Source organism: Embiotoca jacksoni, unplaced genomic scaffold (genome assembly GCF_022577435.1).
Source record: "Embiotoca jacksoni isolate LCO1_2020_lvr unplaced genomic scaffold, fEmbJac1.0.p SCAF_3, whole genome shotgun sequence".
Classification (NCBI taxonomy): Eukaryota; Metazoa; Chordata; class Actinopteri; family Embiotocidae; genus Embiotoca; species Embiotoca jacksoni.
The window spans coordinates 14,398,740-14,419,931 of NW_027185381.1; the positions used below are offsets into that span (position 1 = coordinate 14,398,740).

The 21,192-nt window shown below is 42.4% G+C and overlaps 1 protein-coding gene and 1 long non-coding RNA gene across 2 annotated transcripts in view; one reads left to right on the plus strand and one right to left on the minus strand.

Annotated features, from left to right (window-relative positions):
• Positions 1-137: 137 nt before the first annotated feature.
• LOC138206664 (uncharacterized) lies at positions 138-2,450 on the minus strand. Its single transcript, XR_011178953.1, has 3 exons — positions 2,360-2,450; positions 398-500; positions 138-172 (listed from the first exon to the last, which is right to left on the minus strand). It is a non-coding gene; the product is annotated as an uncharacterized lncRNA (long non-coding RNA).
• Positions 2,451-2,749: 299 nt separating this feature from the next.
• tmem266 (transmembrane protein 266) overlaps positions 2,750-21,192 on the plus strand; it is a 28,284-nt gene continuing 9,841 nt past the window's right edge. Inside the window, exons 1-3 of the mRNA XM_069163512.1 lie at positions 2,750-2,839; positions 4,301-4,409; positions 12,067-12,255. Coding sequence (XP_069019613.1) covers positions 4,396-4,409; positions 12,067-12,255 — 203 coding nt within the window. The 5' untranslated portion in view covers positions 2,750-2,839; positions 4,301-4,395. The remainder of the gene's footprint in view (positions 2,840-4,300; positions 4,410-12,066; positions 12,256-21,192) is intronic.

Below are 21,192 nucleotides of genomic sequence, written 5' to 3' on the forward strand. Positions count from 1 at the left end.
AATAGGTCGCTTCCTGCCCATTACAAGGGCCTCCATGATCTACAGAGATACAGCAACAACATGGTAACAGGGCTCAATACTGACTTTAAAAAAAAAATGACTTATTGTTTTGCGGGATGATTTTTAAACATTATTACCTGCCATCATTGATGATGTTTTCTGTCGCTCTCTCCTAAAAACACAAGAAAATTGTGTTCACGGTAGAGGAAGTAATATCTCACCACCGAGGAAGGCATGTCACAATCACCAGTTTCAGGTGCCAACAGTGCAAACAGACCTACATACAGTCTATGAACAGTTTCTTAAATCTGAAAGGTATCATGAAGGAATATTGAGTTGTGAAAGAAAAAAAACATCAACCTTCTTGCTTAAGATAAGTCAAAAATTCTGTCCTTACCTGCTCCTGAATTCCCAGGTGGTTAGTACAGATCCACAATGAAAGTCGTTGTGACGCTTGGATCTCTGAAGACGCTGTCATGTAGGCGTGTTCCTCCCTTAGCCTAAAAAAATGTTGTGATTGCAGTTTGTCCACATTGTAAAATGGCAGGTTAAACGTCAGAATACCACTGATTGTAGGTAATTTGTTAGTGTGTGTCACCAATGGCTGTCGGAAGTCTTAAAAAGTCTTGTTGATAATGTTGATGTGTGTGTGTGTGTGTGTGTGTGTGAGTCTTATCAAATGTAGACTGAGATGACATTTAGTTTTTCGTTCCTGAAGATTGAGTGCAATCATGAGATCAGGTGGATGGTGGGTGAGGAACGCACCTGCAGTGCATTAACTCAGGCTCTCTGGGTTTGGTGAGACACAACTGAATGACTGGTATGCAAAGAAGGCATGAATGGAATCGTGGGAACTTTTTGTAGTCTATAAACATCAGGCCACTTCCTACAGACAAATAATTACTCCTCTCTGCTCAGAACCGTTAGTTGACTCATCAGCTGGTCATATTTAATTATTTATAATGCTTTTGTTGTTAAGATAACATGTTCTGAGCCATGTAGTGATGGATTTTCTCAGTTGATACAAGCCACGGTCCCTCACTGCAGAGATGTTAAATGGATTTTAAGGATGTTTTGGTTCAGTGTATGATTATTTAATGCCGTTTTAGGAACGGCCTTCTAATGACCTCTCCACATAGGGGCTTGCTGTAGTTACATTTCATTTGGCTAATAATTTTCGAACAAGGCACCATCATCAAAGGGTTTATAATTCCTAACTAATTATGTTATTAATCGTAACATCAGCATTAATTCATGATTTATAGATAAGTTATATCTCAACTTAAGAGTTGCCATAGTATCATAAAAATTTATTTGCTGATGACACCTGCTTTATCTTCCAGATGCCCTTTTATGCACATTGAAACAGGTTTAACTTGCTGTCATAATTTCGTATGTTTAGACAGGAAGCCCTTCAGGCTGCTTTTCCAGTGTGAGTAATGAAGAGCAAAAGCCAGAGTACTCCTTCTGTGCAAAAATATATTTTAAAGTATATCTGAAGCTAACAAGGGCAGCTTTAGTGAATTGAGTATCTAGTGAAAGTAGCATCTTTGTACAAAATTCCCTCATTGTGTTACTACCCCTCCACTGCAGTTCAGTCAGGAAGCACGATGAGTGGAAACAAAAGATCCCCCCACACCAATAAAGGAAAAGACTGTCACTGTGAATTTGTACTCCCATCACGTTGGAAGATTTTGCCATTTGAGAGGTGTCCTTAATGGTCAGTATATAAACATAAAGCAAACCTGTTTCAGTGAAGGACATACCTTGAGGCAGACGTGAAAAAATGTGAAAGTAACCTTTAACATTTACAACTGTAGACTTTATTGGCATGTCATGATGAATTATGAACTCTTTATTTTTCTGTAATCTAAAGCATTAGTAAATTCATTTACCGTTTATAAACCTTCTGGTGACAATTTATAAACCCTTCATAAGGATTGGCTTTTGTGTGTGTGTGTGTGTGTGTGTGTTTCCGGGGCCTAATTCCTCTACTGTATTTTAGGTTACAACTTAAATATGTCATCCAGTCTGCTGTGGGGTAATATTACAGTGACACTGCAGACTAATAAACCGCATTGAAATGATGGCTACAGTAACACTTGAAGTCACTGTGAGTATTAGTGATTTATTTATTTATTTATTTTTCGTGCGGGTGGGTTGTTATCGCGAGGAGCTCTGAAGCTCAAGAGGTGAAGTGAAGCGAGAGTATTTTTTTTTTTTTTTTTTTTTTTTTTTTTTTACGTCGACGCTTCCAGGGTGGCACAGAAAGAGGGACGTCTGCAGGCTCTACTGGCTTCATAGCAACATGGAGTACATGTCATTTGATATTATCGTGTGTGTTTTTGGTGAATCTTACCCGTTTTCCTGCGCGTTGTTGACAGCGCCGCTCGTCACACATCTGTAAGCAGCTGGAATCCCGTTTTCAGCACCTGGACAACTCCCGGTCGTGAACCTCGTCGTCTTATTATCGGGCACATGGAGTCCCCGATGTGATTGTGGGGGGAAGCCCTGCAAGCACATGTATGCCTCCCTTCGAAGATGTCCTTATCTCCCTGATTCAGTGACAGCCTCGTCGTCTCCGCTGAAGGATGGTGCTTCCAGTCCGGAGTAGGTGTTTTTGTCGTGCGCTGTCTTCCGAGAGGCGATACGGGTGCTTGGCCAACGCAAATTTGAGAGTAATCGCAGCCTACACACAGCAAGATCCGAGCTTCCCTCACACTGATCATCAGCATCAGCATCATCATCGGCGAGGAGGGAGATATTACCATCATCACTGCGAGGGCAAAGGAGTCACGACAACACTTTGCACAATGTAGAGCAGGAAAACACAAAAGAGGTTAGTGTGTCTTCGTTTCTCTTTTCGAGGCAAGTGTTTCATCCAAAGCGCGGCGATGTGTTTGCGTTGGTTTAAACGTGAACAAGACCGAGGCTGTTTGGCCTCTTAAGGCACAGTGCGAACGTGTTGACAGCACCGTAACTGTTTGTGTGGCTGTGACTTAGTGGGAAACGATTGCAAATGCATGTTTGATTGCGTTAAACGCGCAGAGAAACAGCCCGCGGTGCTTGTTTCGTGTTAAAGAGGGAAAGCTGCCGCTCTTGTGGACAACCGACCTCCGCTGATGAAGCACTTATTGTAGGCTGTACTTGTGTAGTAATAAGGGGGCACAACTCAAGATACTTACCTCTCCGATACTGTGATTTACTCAAAGTCTGGAAATACTTTAGCGTGCAGTGAATTGTCTCAAGAAAGAGTCGAGCACATCGTTGATCCCACTTGTCTTTCCTTTCACCTCTACGCGGTGATCCCTCACAGTCACAAAGTTGCACAGCCGTGGTGTTAACCTCTTTGACTTTCTGCACATCGTGCGGCCACGTCAACTGCCCCTCCCCCCTCCCCACCCACCCTGAGTATTATGCTAAAGAGCACATTTTTTTTTGGGGGGGGGGGGGGGGGATGCTGCAGTGAAACAATATCACTCTCAGCCCTTGAATGACCTGGGCTGATTTATCCTGAGCAGCATTTAATCTGCTGTGCTTCACTACATTACTCTGCTGTGGTCTAACTGTGGCTGTGAATGCTGACTCTTCACCTCTAAAAGTCCAAAGGTTTTCGATGTGCTTTCTCTCACGTGCTTCCCTTAAGTCATGAAATATTGTCTAAATCACCAAGGCAAAAACCAACATGTGATCAGAGCAGTTCTAATTCTTCTTGTTGTCAGCTGATTTCACACCGATAACGTAACAGAGGATATTTCATGCTGTAGTGGCTCAGTTTGTGACTTTGCTGTCTGGTCATGACGTGTCTGTTAAGCAGCTGGAATAGGTTTTCACTGACCGGACTTTAGACATCAATGGCTCTCTATCCTGTGGCACAAAGAGCAAGCATCCTGCTGTACTTGCTATGCAAGAGGTGTGATGTTCCTCAGCCCCTGATTCACAGAGCGGAGCATATATTGGAGGAGATTTAAAATCCATTACAGTTTAGTGCTCCCCAGGAAAATAGTTGAACAGGGCATAAAGTTGGAGTTAGGACAGGGCGCCTTCAGGAAAAGCGCGAGGACCGATATTTTATTGATAATTCTTGACGTATTTGTGATATTCAACTGCACGTAGATGTTTTGTAATTTTGAGAGTAAACATTTACTTTTGATCATGGAAGAGAAGTGGACAAAACAATCTCCCCACAAGACTGATTCGTTTTTGTTCTGGAGCTCCCATCGCACAACCTTTCTCAGCAGGAGTAGTTTCCCCATGATTTACTTTTTCTGTTGTTATTACATTGTTCTTTTTTCTGTAGGTGTGGAAGGAGCCAGGTCTCTGCTGTGGTGAAATCATAATTCACACTCGGGGTCATTTAGTGTGGACGTCTATTTGCAGCAACGAGACCTCGACATGAGCAACACTCGGTAAGTATAACACCTGCCAGAGTCTTGTTTGAAACTGTGCGCGTGAGAGAGTGTGAAATCTTAAATCTGTATTTATGAACACGCAGTCTTCCGCACAAGGGAATCTCAGCATGGTAGAACTTAATTTGCAGACCGGGACCTGCGTATTGTCGTGCCCCTCCTGTGAGTGACTTTGAACAGGGAGCAGTGGGAAAGCGGAGCGCGGCCTGGTCCAGCGTTTCCGCGACTTAGAGAACGGCCAACCTTCTCCGGTGTCTGCTGGCATCTCTTAGCATTCAGGAGGGATGTTCACTTGTCATCTTCTCTTATTAATAATTACTCTGTGTGTGGTCCCCCAGACAGGCCCTGCATTCTGATGACAGCCTCGGTTGGGGCTAAGAGAAGGGAAAAGGGAGGGTGGGTGGGGAACGGAGCCGAGAGGGAGGACGTGGAGTGGAGTAGTGTGGAGTGGAGTGGAGTGAGAGGCGAATGCAAAATGGGTTCAGTCAGCTGCATCTTCTGCAAAGCACAGGATGTTGCCACCCACCAACGGGGACCTCCGTCCGGGCCTCAGACCAGATTAGTGCAGCCGATGGTTGGTTACGGGTCCATTTGAAGGAGAACACTGGTGCAAACCATTTATAACCAGATAATACTGAGAATGTGTTGACTGGTTAGTAGCACAAAGGTACAATTTAATGCCGCTGAGTGCCGGTGACTCTCTGTGAAGTGACAGATGGGAAACTCTCATGCAGAGAAAGGCCTTTGGAGTTATTTTCACCCCTGCTCTCTGAGACTAGATGTTGCTATAAATCCTCTCTCTCTCTCTCTCTCTCTCTCTCTCTCTCTCTCTCTCTCTCCCTCTCCTTCTCCCTCCCTCCCTCTCTCTTTTTCTCTCTCTCTCTCTGGCACTGTAGTATCTCTGCTCTGGAAGCAGTGGGAGGCATGATGGGACATTATTTATGCCATTATGCCATTATTAGATGCTCGAATACAACAAATTCAAACAATCTGTCCATATTTCACGAAGCAATTTAATTAGAAAAATGTCAAATCTCTGTAAATGTGTCTGGAGTTTATGTTAAAACCAGTGTATGCCAAGAGAAAATTGGAAAAGAAAATGTACACAGCCTTTACGTGTACATTTTACCACAAAATATACAGAAACATCTATGTTGCAGTGCTAATCCTGTTCACCTACTATAGATCTAGTTGCATAAACATAGATGTTATACATCCAGTAGTGAACAACACACCCCGATGAGCCCAGTGGCTTTGAAACAGGTCAGTTAACATTTACTGTAACCAACCTGTGAGTCACATGATCCAGTACTGCGCTGCTCTTAATTTGTCAGTATAATGAAGCCATTAGAATGAGCCTGCTGAGGTACTAGCTACTAACAATCCTTTGGATGATAAGTTGCTCAGATAAAGTTTCTAGTTTACTGACATAATAACTCAGAATAGCATGCACTGCATTTGCAGTAAATACACCGTTTGTTGTTAAAAAATTTAGGCTATAATGTGTTGTGGTTTAATTTTTATTGTATTACTCAGTGAAAACAAGTTTCAAAGACAATTCTTCCAATTCTAATTGATTTATTGATTATCTTCACTTATATATTGAAGTCCTTTTCCAAACATAGATCCATGTTTTGTACCCTCATGGTTGAAATGCACTTATTGTAAGTCGCTTTGGATAAAAGCGTCAGCTAAATGAAACGTAATGTAATGTTTGAGATGGCACTGAATCACTGAATTACTATGTTTTAAGTGTCTGCCGATTTTATTTTTTTCTTATTGTCCACGAATCTCATGAAAAGACCAAAACAATAATAACAAAAATACAAAAAAGGTTTGTCCCTACTTAATTGTCTAAGTAGCCAAAGCCTGATGAACTCTGTGCCATAGATTATCACCTGGTGCAACAGTACGACTGAGGTGTTTTTGGACAGAATTGATGACCTTCATTATTAAGAACCTAGATGCTGTAGTGTATTTTGAGACAGTCGCACATTCTGTCCTGGTGCAGTAAATAGTCACTACCACAAAAATGTATATTAATCTGAACCTGATCATGTCCCCCAACAAATACACTCACTTCTGTTAAATTAACTTTAAACTGCTGAAAACAGATTAGTCGTGGAGCAAGAACACAAAGAGTCGGACATGTTGGTGTTGGTCTATATTTGTCTTTTTCTCAATAAGAAAAATATATCTGCTGTTGGGATATCTGCATAATACATCATAATGGTTCAGGAATTATAATATCTGCTTTGACAGATTCAAACCTGAAACATTTTATTAACAGTAAAAATCAACAACAACAAAAACCCAGCTCTCCATCGGTGCAGCGGATTTGTCAATTTCCGCCTCTGACCTCAAAGTGCAGATGTTGTCAGAAATATCTGATCTTCCAAACGCACCACTGTGTCAGGATCTTGTGATGCTATCAGTACAATGAGTTACTGTACATCCAAGTGTCCACACACAAGCTTTTTGGATAAGACAGAGCAGCCGGGCTATAGACAGCTGGCCAGAAATCCCAGTGCAGTGAGCTCTCTGAATGTCAATGATGCCGATGCCCTCTGCAAACCAATAGTTCATGCTGAGGCAGCACTTTCAAATGTATTGAAGTGACAGAAGCAGAGAATTTATTGCTCACAATAGGTGATTTAAAATATGAAGTGACGGACAACAACCTCCCCCTTTATCAACATGACAAAATGTAGTACTGCATTTGATCATTGTTGTGGGTTACTTAGCATTATGGTACATTGTTTAGTTTGATTTTATTTTATGTAAACATTCATTTATGCATGAAAACATGACTCTCATACATACACCCCTACTGCAAAGCACTGCCTTATTTTACAGTCACACCTGGGTGCTTGGTGTTTAGTTGTATGCTGTAGGACTGACTCTGATTTAAACCTTGCTGTTATAGTTTTTTTCTTACATGATTACAAACTCATTATTACTCACAGTTGACATGTTCACAGCTGCAGATTACACATTATCTCCCGATGGGTTTTATATTAGCATCAGAAAATCTTTTGTGTGTATTGGTGTTTTTGTATTCAGAGTAAAAATATTTTAAATCGCTTTTATTTCCTGTTAAATTCAGCAGTATTGGATTTCAGTGGGATTGAGTACCTCTCTCACAGAAGGCTGCAGAAAACTGTGGCTGGAATAGATTAAAACCAAGTTTCATTCAAACTTCAGATCTATGAAATCTCAGAGAAGATGTTCATATAGAAAATGTGGAAAGTGGAAGAAGGCTTTCTTGTATGTAGATCTTGTATCTTGTAAAATATATTTTTTATTTTAGTATCGGGTGTTGTTTTAACTGAAATAAACTAGGATATAAACTGAAATTACCACCCCGCAGTTTACATCAATGTCTGTCCAGACTCATATAATAGGGGAAACCAGGGTAAGTTGTCACACCGCTTTTATTTCCAACACTAGAGGGTGCTACTAAGAAATTGTATATAGGTTTTGTGCATTTACTCATTCTGATGCAATTATTTTTGTCTGGGAGCTGTCAGCAATGCTGTGAACTGAAGTTAGCGCAAATTTACTGTTTTTCACACTCCTGAGTAAAAAACATGTGCATTTCAATTTGTGTAGTTTGGTTCTTCCAGTAAGGAATATTACAAATAATATATTTGTATTTTGTAGAGGAGCTTATATACTGTCTTTTTATACTTTTTACTAATTTGATGTGCAAAGCTAACCAGAGATTTTGGCAAGTGTTAGCAAATATGGCAGTATGGGGCAAGTTGTCTTGGGAGATTTTGGGGCATATTGTCACGTGTCACTATTTGGAAATTGTACCAAATGTGGCATTGTCAATAATATCAGTGAAAGTTCAATAAATTGTGAAAATTTTCCACAATTAACTTGTCAATTCCTGAGTTATGGCCACAAACTTGTTTTGTGATATAATCAGCTCATCCTTGAGTCCCAGTGAGTGTTTGTGCCAAATTTGAAGAAATTCTCTCAAGGCATTCTTGAGATATTGTGTTTACAAGAATGGGAAGATGAGTGGGACAAATGTGAAGTCACAGTAACCTTGACCTCTGACCTTTAATCACCAAAAAAAAAAGTTTTCATCCTTCAGTCCCAAGTTAACATATATGGCAAATCTGAAGAAATTCCCATGAGGTATTCTTGAGATATCGCATTCACAATGGTACAAATGTGAGGTCACTGTCACCAAAATCTAATCTGTGATTTATATTTATACCAATAAATCCAAAAGCCTACAAACATTTATATCACTGGCCAATACATTTCGTTTAATTAGCATTATCAGTTAAGACTAATTTTTTTTTATTTTTATAATAACTCTTGTTTACCTGAAAGTTCATGAAAATTTGAGCTAGACACATCTTCATCTTGTGACAACTTGATGTAACTGCAGCCTTAAAATATGACTGAGAACAGTGTCACGTAATGCGGGTCAGGGTAGCATTTCTTGTCACCTTTTGGGCTTTGTGGTAAGCCTTAACTCTTACTCTGTACGGGTGTGAGGTTTTCCCTGCAGCCATGCATGCCCTATGTTAACCTTTTTGCTTCCTTGTGGCGTTTACTAATATTGCATGCCTCTGAAAACAGCCTAGCCTTTAGCAAGCTGCCGGCTGTCCTTGCCCGCATCGTTGAAGGGTGCACAGCGTTCAGATGTGAAGCCTCCGCCGGCTCCCCAGGATGGCAACCGGCCACTCCTCTGGGCTCCGCATATAATGGTTCCTGGCCTGCTTTGTGATTGTCTGGAAATGTGATTTTGATGCACTGAACAGTTTGTGTCTGTCATGAATGATCAGTGTCCTTGTTGTAGCTTGTCAAAGGTGCCAACTCCACAGATAACACTGGGATTTTGTGTATGTTAATATATATATATATATATATATAAAACAACTTTGCACTATTGTTTAGTTAGTTTTAATTCAATTATTCTATTTTATTTTATTCTATTTTATTGTATATACTGTGCATTTTTATATTTAATATTTTTTACTGTTATTTTATTTCTTTCCTGTATCTATAAATGCTGCTGTAGCGAAAACATTTCCCTTTGGGGATTAATAAAGTAACTATCTAACTATCTATCTATCTATCAATCAATCTATCAATCAATCAATCAATCAATCAATCAATCAATCAATCATATGGCCCACTTGACCCTCAAGCTGAACCACAAATCTACGGCCAGACTCAAAAGGGTCAGAGATTTAAATGGAGGAATGGTGCAACATTTTATGCAGTGAGGACACGAGAATAACGGAAGTTTGTGTTCTATATTGTCCTGATGTGCAACATCAAGAATTTAGTTAAGCTGATTATTGGTTTTCTGTGAAAATAAGAAAATAACCTTTTAGGAAAGCCCATGAAACAGCTATCAGTCAAGACGTAAATCAGAAAACAAAAGACCTATTTTCTTTTCCAGGCCTGCCTACATTAACTTTAAACAGGAAGGAGGGTCTGCTCAGTGATCTTTTGCTAACCGGTTCCTCCCTCTCTGTTTGACCTCTAGCGCAGAGGTTATAGAATTCACCAACCCAGTGGCTTTTGTTCCCTTTGTCTTGTAATCAATGCCTTCCTCCGCTGTTAAGTACTCCAGTTATTGATGTCTCCACACTGGCTGCACTGGGACTGCAGCCAAGCAATGTGAATGTCCTGTTCCAGGGTGACTTCTCCTTGTCTGCTATTGGCTGAGCTCGGAGAATCACAGCCCTCCCTACACTTTAAGGTTTTCAGAAGTCATTGGCAGAAATAAATGACACCTTGTCTGGTTCTGCCAAATATAGCTAACTTCACAGAGACCATGAAGTGGATAAACCAAAGGGTTGGAAACTGAAAAAAACAGTTTGGCATTCATCAAATTTGACAAATAAGATTTAGTTTTATTGGTAGCTGTGCATTTTATAGCCCAACCATTTTCAGATTTTCTGATTATACCACACGTTGCTCTACTGATTTGCTACAAGAAGACATTGTTTTCTGTTCATTTTAATGAATAGAAAGTTATTGTTCATTGAATCTTTGCTTAACTCTAATTTATTTTTGGAACACATTTTGAGCATTCAGTGAAAACTCTAACAACGATAATGTGAGAATTATCTGCCGACAAACACTGAGTTTATTTGCTACGCATTTAAAAAGCCAAATTTTGTTGCCCTAAAAGGCTTCTGCTTCAGTAGCTGACACTAAAATATCAAGCGGTTGAGACTGAACTATTAGTTTTTAGAATTGTAACTGTGGGCCTGCATGACTAATGAGTTTAACAAAAAACAATTGTTCACTGTAACAGAACACTTTTTCATTTTATGCAAGATGTAAGTCATTGGTCTGGAGTGATGAATGGAAACTAAGGGCTGCCTAGGAGGTATGAAGTCAATCTACATTTATGAATGCTGCGGAAAGCAGGAATATGAGTTGATTTTTTTTTTGTAGTTAAAGCTGGTATATGTAATGTCTTTATCAATAAACCATTTGTATAGTGAAACAGGGAAATCCATCCATCCATCCATCAATTTTCTTCCGCTTATCGGGTCGCGGTGGCAGCAGGCCAAGCAAGTTGGCCCAGACTTTCCTCTCCCCTGCAACATTTTCCGGGTCATCCTGGGGGATCCCGAGGCGTTCCCAGGCCAGCTGGGATATACAATCCCTCCAGCGTGTTCTGGGTCTTCCCTTGGGGTCTCCTGTCAGTTGGGCGTGCCCGGAAAACCTCCAGTGGGAGGCGCCCAGGAGGCATCCTGATCAGATGCCCGAACCACCTCAGCTGACTCCTTTCGATGCGAAGGAGTAGCGGTTCTATTCCGAGTTCCCTCCTGATGTCCGAGCTCCTTACCCTATCTCTAAGGCTGAGCCCGGCCACCCTGCAGAGGAAACTCGTTTCGGCCGCTTGTTCTTTTTGGTCACGCCCCAGAGCTCGTGACCATAGGTGGAACGAGTGTCGGAACGTAGATCGACCGGTAAACTGAAAGCTTCGCCTTCCGGCTCAGCGCCCTCTTCACCAACACGGTTGGGTGCTGCACCTGTTTTACTGCTGCAGCCGCACCGATCCGCCTGTCGATCTCCTGCTCCATCCTACCCTCACCCGTGAACAAGACCCCGAGATGCTTAACCCCCTCGCATGGGGCAGGCACTCCGTCCCCATCTGAAGGGAGCAATCCACTGGTTTCCGGCAGAGCACCGTGGCCTCAGATTTGGAGATGCTAACCCTCATCCCCGCCGCTTCTCACTCGGCTGCAAACCGCCCCAGTGAATGCTGGAGGTCATGGTCTGAAACAGGGAAATCACCATGTTAACCTGAAACTCTCTTCCTGCCATGCTTTACCAAATCTATGCGTTCTTGTTGAGGGTGCCGATGAACACTACAAATGAGGAATTTCATACTGTATTTATGCTTTTATTCAACAAAATTAAATATTGTGATTATTATCACAGTGCCTGGGGCATTTTCCAAGCAGATGCAATAAACAGCATACTTTCATTCAATTTTGCACAACAACTCTGCCGTCTGTACTGTAGACCTCACCCTGCAGCTCAGGGTGACACCGCACACACATTTAGCCACTGTATTATCAGCTAAAACATGCAAAACCACCCATGGATGACACCTCAGTTCTCTGACTATAGCACTGCTTGATGTGTGTGTTGTGTGTCACAGGGCTCCTCCCCAGGCTGGAGCCTCAGACCTGGAGGTCATCTCTCAGCAGGTAGAGGAGGACAACCAGGGTGTGGCCCCCATCCAGCTGGTCAGCTTCACCTACAGAGACTTGCCTTTGGCAGCCCTGGACATCTCCCTTGCCGGATCCCAGCTCATCTCTAACCTGGATGAAGACGACAACAGAGAGGGGTAGGTCCCATTACACCTCCCCTCACTCTCTGTTTTTGCTTTGACCGTGACCACCAATGGTAAAGGAGTCTGTTGAGGTGATTAAGTAATCAAGGAGCACTTTATAGCCCAAAACAGCAACTTCAGTGTGGTCACGTAGAAAAGGAGGCTCTGTATTTAAATAATGTGAAGCTCGTGATTTCCTTCTGAAGTTACATGAACCTAAACACTTTAATTATTGTTATTATCACATATCATTTGAGTGATATCAAAGATTGTGCAATTCGAGGAAGCTGGAAACAAATTAGTGGCATGATTATCACTGAAATCTCTCTATAATTAATTTGTATACTAAAAAGCCCAAAATGCAATTACATATTGATTGATGTTCTGGCTATTTGCCTCCACAGTTAAGAAGATACCAGAGATATGGTGTCTGAGTCATTGTGTCTGCTTTTTTTTGCATGAAAGTGCTACATTCATAATTAAGGCAGCATTGCAATTACTGCAATCTATAATCTAGCCTGGCAGAGAAAAGCTCCACCGTCACTCTCTCCATTGCTCGTTATTGCACATGGTAATTACACCTGGCGTATTGAATCATTCCTCATTTTATATTGGAGTCGAGGATATTGGCAATGCATTTATTAGTGTCACCGTGTTAAATGGACAATGTCTCCACTGATGTGTTCATTTCAGCTCAATGACACAGCAATTTCTCTCCGCCAGACAGGCTTCTGTTCGCAGTGTTGATTTCTGGCAGAAAACAATGCGTGTTGTTAGCACCATAGCTTTCCTGAAATGTCAGAGTCCTGCAGCGGTACTGTTTCTGCCCATGAGGCCTGCTTGTCCTGGGTTCGTGTTGTTTTCTTATCACCATATCGCCGAGCTGCAGGCCCAGTGTTCTCAGGACAGGACACACCCCTCCTAGAGCACCCTGTAGCAAGTGTCCATGGCTCTCCACTCGGGAAGCATGATTCACAACCCTTTTGGCGTGCTGCGATGCTGGCATTCATGCAGAAAAAGTCGACAAACAGCATAAGCTTAATTAGAGCATCCAGCATTTCACCGTCCAAGCCCCAGTGTGTCAGCTGACCATGTCCGGCTGGACTTTGCCTGGTTTGGCCTGGTCCAGGCCGATGGCTCTGCGGGACGGAGGGCGGGGACAGATGGGTCCTGTCCTAAACACCCAATCTCTCATCCGACCTCACTCATGCTCACAAAAAAGAACAGCTACCAAACACATAGCAATGCCACAGCAAAGGGCAGGACCTGGCAACCCAGCAAAATTATCATCACAGTGGGAACCCTCACATGGCATCATATGATACTCTGGTCCCCTGGGATGTGGCATTGTGCTGTGGAAAAGTCATACAGTGCCAAGACATGTCTTTAGATGGCCCAGTGCCATACCAAAGTGCGCACGCATCACTCCATCAGAGAGTAACATGTTAGTGTTGTGTTTTGTGTCGCCTCATTATGAGAAGTACACATGGGGGTCATTTGGCAAAGTGCAAAAGTTGTATTGTCCAAGGAGGGAGGCATGTTGGAGGTGGTTTGATAGATCAAAACCAGGACTCATCTAGGAGACAAAGGTCTGTCAACGCCTGAGAGAAAAACAAATGGATTCCTTTCAAGATATGTTTTCGTAATACTTACTGAGTTACTTAGTTTGGTGGCCTAACCCTCGCCACGTGGTTTTTCAGGCCGAGGCGAGGAAAAACGTGACTCTAACACAGTATGCCGTAGTGAACTGGCTTTAGTGCGAAACTGGGTTGTTCTGGGGGATTTATCAAATCAACAATGCAAATATTCTATCATGAAAAGTAAGGGGACATTTATTGTGATCATATTAACCTCCTCTTCAGACGCCAAGAGTCTCGGAAGTATCCAGCAATCTAGTCAAAACACTGTGCAATCTCTTGCCCATGTGAGTGTTGCAGGATGTTCAATGACCTTTTCAGATTGGAATTCCTGATTTTCAGGTCACAGGCATTCCAAGACATACCTATCATTACCGTGTCATAGACACATTGTCACTTGGAAGTGCCCGTGGAAAAGGCGACGGAGCCACAGGTTTGCGGCTGCCTTGTGACTTACATCGCGTGCCGAGGAATGACAAAGTGGTGGGATGTGTTGTACGCTGCGTGATCAATCAAGACTAACAAGGGTCCTAATGGAAAAGTAATCACTTGACTTGAATGATTTATTTTACTCTGTTGGCTGTGAGAACATTTTTTGTCAATGATTGTGTACAAGAATGTGGACCTGCATTCACGTCCCCAGTACAGGTGTTGCAGTGGTTCTCTGCTTCATTTGAAGTGATTAGCAAGACGGTTTTCTTAAGCTTCTGTGACTTACATTCTTACGCTATAAATTACAGTATACTGTATCTTAGTCATGCCCTTTTCTTTTGATGTGGTTGTATCCTGTGGTTGTAAAAATTCCTAAGCGGGTACACTTAAAGTTAACTTTTAATTCATTTTGGAAAGTTTACATTGATTTCTGGCACTAAAATTAGAATTAGCCAAATTTCTTTGCTGTGCTGTCGTTTAAGTCAGTCAGGCTTTTTTTTTTTCTTCCAGATGTAGCTGCAACAGTGGTTGAGTTTCAGTGCTGAATGCTGATTGGCTCCAATAGTTTCAAAATGAACCCGAGGTCTACACGGAGTGCAATCCAACGTCTAGAAACTATTCTTTATGGAGTCTACCCAGACCCATACATTCACACAGTGAAGGCTACAACAGAACAGTTTTATACCAGTAATCAGAAATGGTGGAAAAGGGCCTCATTACTTGTGAACTGAGCCCAAAGTTCTTTGATGGTTAAGATTTTGTTTTGTTTTGTTACATATACCTAAGAAAAAAAACAGCAGAAAAATACACACCACAGATTCACATTTAGTCTCACATAGCAGCTTCTCGTGGCTCTCTATCAGGAGACGTGGGTGATTATGTAGGAGGTGGATGTTCTTGCGGACTAAGGGGCACACAGTACTTGCAGATTATGTGCAGCGGTGAGCTGGTTAGAATTATTAATAGATTTTGGCTGCTCAACCTTCTCCATAACTTTCTGGAAAGTCCAAGGTAAGGATGGTGTGATTTCATTTGTGACTTTATTACTGTCCCATTTGTTTTGTTTTAAGATTTAGCCTTTTAATAGTCAACATGTTTTTCTTTATAACATTAGTATTATCACACTTCTGTTTTTGTGTTTTGATTGTTACAGGAAGCTGTAGTAAACTGGCAACATTGTGGAGTGTGCATCTGTTCAATCACAGGTTATTCTCATTTACTTACACATATAAAACCAGCTGTGACTGGTTATATCAGTGGTACAGCGGCAAGGTGGTGTACTGAGATTTTCTTCTACTACATCACCGACCGTAGCCCAGGCTCCTGGCGAGCAGTTTCTTGCCTGGACCCGAGGCTGCACTCCCTGAGCTTGTCTTGGGTTCTCATCCCCAGATCAGTGTGCTGTCCACAGCAATAGCAACATATGCCGCTGATCCCCAGGGGCCAAGCTGAGAGGTGTGCGGCACTGCAGCAATGACAGATGGTTCATATGGGTCAACCTGCCGCTTTGACTGGAGAGGAGAGGAGAGGAGAGGAGGCGGAGGAGATAAAGAGACGGGAGGAATGGGGCAGATGACCTTTCTCCATAATTTCATTCACAAAGCTGCCAGCTGTAGATCATAAAGAAATGACTCCATTTAATGGATGTCATTTCTGTCCATGTTGGACAAAAGCGTGGGATTAACCATTTTCTGTGTTGTTTGGTGACGATCACAGTTGCTAGCTGATATGGTGAGGGGTAAAATGTTGGATATTAGATAAGCATAGGTAAGTGTGCCCAGGCCATCCAGGACTACCTGCATTACAGAACAAGATGCTCAGATTTGCCCAGTGAAATAAAGTTCTATTGCCACATTTCACTCACTACAATGCATTAATATAGCCGTATGTCAACACACACATAATCTGACCGAGGTTGGTTATGGTCAAGGTTTAAATAAGATGTAATAAATACAGAAATCCAGACTGCAGAATATAGCTATGAAGGATGTTGCCAGAGTCAAGTATGAATCTTGGAAGCAGCAATATTTCATGGGGGCTTTGGAACCAGTGCCATGTTGTACCTGCTCTGTGTTGATGGATGCCTGAAAAGAAAGCGGGATTTCTCTCTTTTTTTTCCTCCCCTCTGACTCTATTTCAAACACACAGAGTAACAGTCCTCTCCATCAAATTGGCTCCCTTGCCTGGCACCATGTGCGACACAATAGATGACATTTGAGTGCAGGGTTTGAGGGTTTGTTAATATTCACAGACATGCAAAGTGTGAGATTGCTTTTTAGGTTGAGAGCGAGAGAGATCAAGTGTCCTGGTGAAAAACCATTTATCAGGGACAGCTTGTCTGCTGCTCTGCACATGGAGCCCCATCTATCTCCATTTGCTTAGTATCTGTGACCCATTTCTCTGGCGGAGACTAGTGCCGAGTCCCCGCTGCCTGGTTGGTATCATTGTGTAGGATGCAAGGAGTGAAGAGATGTTAGGTGATTGCATTTAGAAACCAATTGAAAGGCATTGGCAAGCTACTTGAAACAGAAGATTAGAACGGATGCAGGTGCCTCAGTAGAACCTTACCTTTATTAACTGGCAGATTTAATCGATTAATCCTTTATTTAGATTTCTTAATTAGCCGCAAGTGTTTGCTGATGAAACTGTAAGAGATTAATGGCATCAAGAAATGAAATCTCTAAAATGATCAGTGATGAGTTTAGTTTATTCCGCATTTTTATCGCTTAGCTGGTTTCCTCTCTCAGGGCGTCTGCTTATTTTGGCTGCGATAACACAAATGACTCAGCAGTGGTTACAAAGGAATGGATTTAGTCAGTTGTTAAGTTGGCATTAATCTTGATTTTGAAGCAACCTGGGCGGTGGCTCCACCTGTGCTTTCTCAGGAAATGGCCGCTTGTATAAAAATAAAAATAATAATTAAACACACGCATGTATCTGGGATTAAATGCTTCTTTAACTGTGTAAATTAAGTTTTGGAACAGGAGTAATGTAGAGCGCTTGAACAGCCTGAATGAGATGAATTCTTCCAACCTCTGCTGTTGAGTAGCCGGCAGGCGCACAGTTGTGGTCCATTTTCCCCTGCCCAAGCCTGCTGAGTTCAGCAGATTGGTGTGAATTGGTTTGAGTTTATACTGGAGGAACCACGGGGCTGCATAGATATCAGAACAGAGGGAGAGAAACTAAAAGGAGACAGACAACCTGATTCGAGTAGTATCATTTAGAAAAATACTGCGGGAGTAGTATTAGCCATTTGTTCTTTACACCTTCAAATAATTCGATTCAAAAGCTGTTCCTCATTTGTCTCTTGCTGTCAAACACATTCACAAGATGTCCATCTCTTGAACCAGAACAAAAAAATAATCACTTACATGAAAGTGTGTATCATTTAATTTTTAACACCTTACTGAGGCATGTCACTGAGCTTTGGGTTCTTCCAAAGAGTCCTGAAGTTAAAGAAGAGCCACACGTGATGATTTTACAGTTCAAGAAAGAAGAACTATATCTTTATTATACAAAAATCAGTTCTTTTTTCTAACTTTTCAATAGAACTTTGTGTTTGTTAAATTTTTGATCCTGACAATAAATCTGAGAGGCAGAAGTTTGGTTGAAGTCCTACTTTGCGGAGGTCATGACCTTTAATTAATGCTCACGTTCTTTCATTTTAAACAGTTTGGAAATTCGGTCGTAAAGTAACAAATTTTAAGTTTTTCCCGAGAAATAATTTGCTTTTTTTTTCAGACATTTGCAGGTGTGCCCACATTAATGAGTGGCCACGAGGCAGTGATCTAGCAACTAATTTTAACTCTGGCATGATTAATGGTGTTTGTACAGTAACTGCCAGAGGTCTGTACCCAACTGTGTTGGATCTTTTTCACTGAGTAAAGTTGCTCGTGAAGGTGCAATAAAGATATCAATCAGGAGTTCCAAACAATTATTTAGAGGACTGGAACAGCAGCGGGAGTGGCACTATTTTAGCCTTTTAGACACTTTAGCGTTTGCTTTCTTGTGTGTGTTTGTGTGTGTGTGTGTGTGTGTGTGTGTGTGTGTGTGTGTGTGTGTGTGTGTGTGTGTGTGTGCGTGCGTGTGCGTGTGTGTGTGTGTGCGTGCGTGCGTGTGCGTGTGCGTGCATGTGTGCGTGTTACAATCAATACCTCAGAGGAGTTGATAGTCTCTCACTCATTACTTCTGAATGAATTTTCCCCCTTTTCAGCTTCCCTCTTCTCCCGAACTCCATCTGTTAACCCACAAACACACTCACAAACAGAGCACTACCTCCTCTGATTTAATTTCCATTTAACTTGCACTTAATGAGTTTACATTGTATTTTATCCTGTCTCAATTACAGGAGACAGTATAATGAAAGAGATGCTCCTCGTGATAGGATCCCCATTTCAGTGAGAGTTACTTAGCTGGGGATGGAGCCAAAACTCCAGTCCTGTCTGTGTGAATGGGCCCCAACAGAGCAACCAGACACTTTTGTCCGTGCCAGTCTTTCTGCTTAATGTCTTTGTCCGGCTGCAGTGGCCACTCTGCAGCCGGCACCATGTGCAGCATGCCATCACTTCCATCGCAGGCCACTATTGATCAGTTTCATGATCTAATCCCCTCGCTCTGCTCTGCTGCCAGACTCGCTTTGATCTTCCCTCAGTGAATACCGCTGCAGCCACTGGCATGTTGATGTCTTTATGAACCTGTCCGCAGTCCACGCTGTCCTACATCTTTCATCTCCTCTGCACACACTGTCCTTAAAAGTGTCTTGTGTGTGCAATGTTTTTACGTGCATGTACAAATGCGTGCATGACCAATCCTTGAGGCGTTGCCCATTCGATACGAACCTGCCTTGACCCCGGGAAAGAGCGAGGTGATTTTCTTCCTTGGCTTGTTCCAACACCGAAGCAGCCTTACTTCCTCATAAATATTTCAGGTCCTCAGCATTCAAGGTTTAAAGTGATTTCCCTAAAATTAAGTTTCTGCGCTTGGAATAATCCATCACTGCCATTTACTCTGCTTCCAGTCAGGGTTTTTCTTTACAGGTTTATTAAATTAATACCTTTTCTGCCTGGCTTGTGGGAAAGGTCTGAATGAATTATGATTCCACACAGTAGGAGTTAAATCATGCTTTTCAAACCTGAAGGTAAGTGAAGTATCTCTCTTGGAGTGTGTGCGGCTCATTCCATCTTTTAACTAATGGTCCACAAATGTCCTGCGACTGTGTGTGTTCAGCATATCATTAGGTAAATGTTTCTTTTTCTTGGCTCCTCTCCACTGGCAGATGGGGTTTGACATTGCTCCCTGGGAACAGATCGGTGCTCGGGGAAGTATCTATGGTATTTGCTAATGATACCATTATCCTCCGCCACCTTTTTGTCACCTCAGGTGCTGCGCTCCCAATCTGTTGGCATTGGCTGGTAGAGAGGGTTGCTGGAGAGGGTTGAGAGCAGCGGTTAAACTCTGGGAGAGCATCGGCAAAACGTAGCCCAGCTCCAGACACTCCGCCGACCTTGGTGTTGGATGGAGAGGATGTGTGGCTGTGTTACACCGGAGGTTCTGCCGCAGCTGCAAAATGATGCCGCTCACTATATAGGATCCCTTCTTGAGATCTGGGAACAGGGCGAGAAATAAATGCAATCAGTCACGCAGGTTGTAAACGAGTCATCATTGCAGCAAAGACGGACCATTGATTTTGCAGGTAAAACTGGACGTGAACATTCTTAATTTAAAGGGTAATAATGTGACCGTTTGCATTCTTCCCTTTCCAAATACAGGCAAAACAATTAGTTTATTGGATTCAATTAGTTATTCAACTCAGTCTGCATCCACTGGCAACTATTTCGATAAAGGCTTGCTTGTTTATGCGCCTGTTTTTCTTTCTCTTATATTGATGGGGAAGTGAAAATCTAAACAACATAAAAATAAAACTGAAATACTCAAATACGACTAAAACAGAAGTACAGCTTTCTTAAATGAGAACCAAAAAAAAAAAAAAAAAAGGTATAATAATTCAAAATGATCTTTAACTCTATCTGCGTCTTTCTCTGTTTTCTCCTTCTCATACTTCCTTCTCCAACTCCCCCCGCCGTCCTCTCTGGCTCTCTCTCCGGATCTCTTTTGGATGAATCCCAATGCCTTTGAACTGGCTGTGCCCCGTTTCCACTGTCAGTGTTTGCCTCCTTCATTCTGAGCTGAAGCAAGAGGAGTGTAGAATAAATTGCATTCTCTCTTGTCCTCTGACAGACATTGCCCGTAGCTTTCCTCCTGTGGGGGACAGGTGACAACAGATAGCTGCTATTTTCGAGGACCATACTGCCTTTTTTCAGTGTTGCCTCCGAGAAAGGACAGCAACCCCACACATGTACACACACACACACACACACACACACACACACGCACACACGCGCGCGCACACACACACACACACACACACACACACACACACACACACACACACACACACACACACGCGCACGCACACACACACGCTCACACACACTTTCCTTTCCAGAGTACATCTGGCGAGTGTGCGTGTGGAATGTAGAGTTGTAAAAGAACGGGAAAGCCCTGTGTGGCTCTCGGAGATTTGTCATTATTTATTGACCATAAATCCCCAGGAGTCTCAGTCAGTCAAGCTCTGATTGGAGGAACTTGAAGGGGAGGGTAAGGATGGATTTAAGGCGGTTACATCTTCAGGCACAGTGTACACGGACAAGGCGCGAGCACACCAGGGGCACCGACACTCTCCGAGCTAATGGAAAAAAATATAACAATGTGGAGGAGGCTGTGCAAAGCACTAACAGAATCACCAGTGGGATTTACAGCATGTGTAACATACCGACACTGAGATCGAGCTGTATGACCGATGCAAATTTCTCTTTCATCCCTT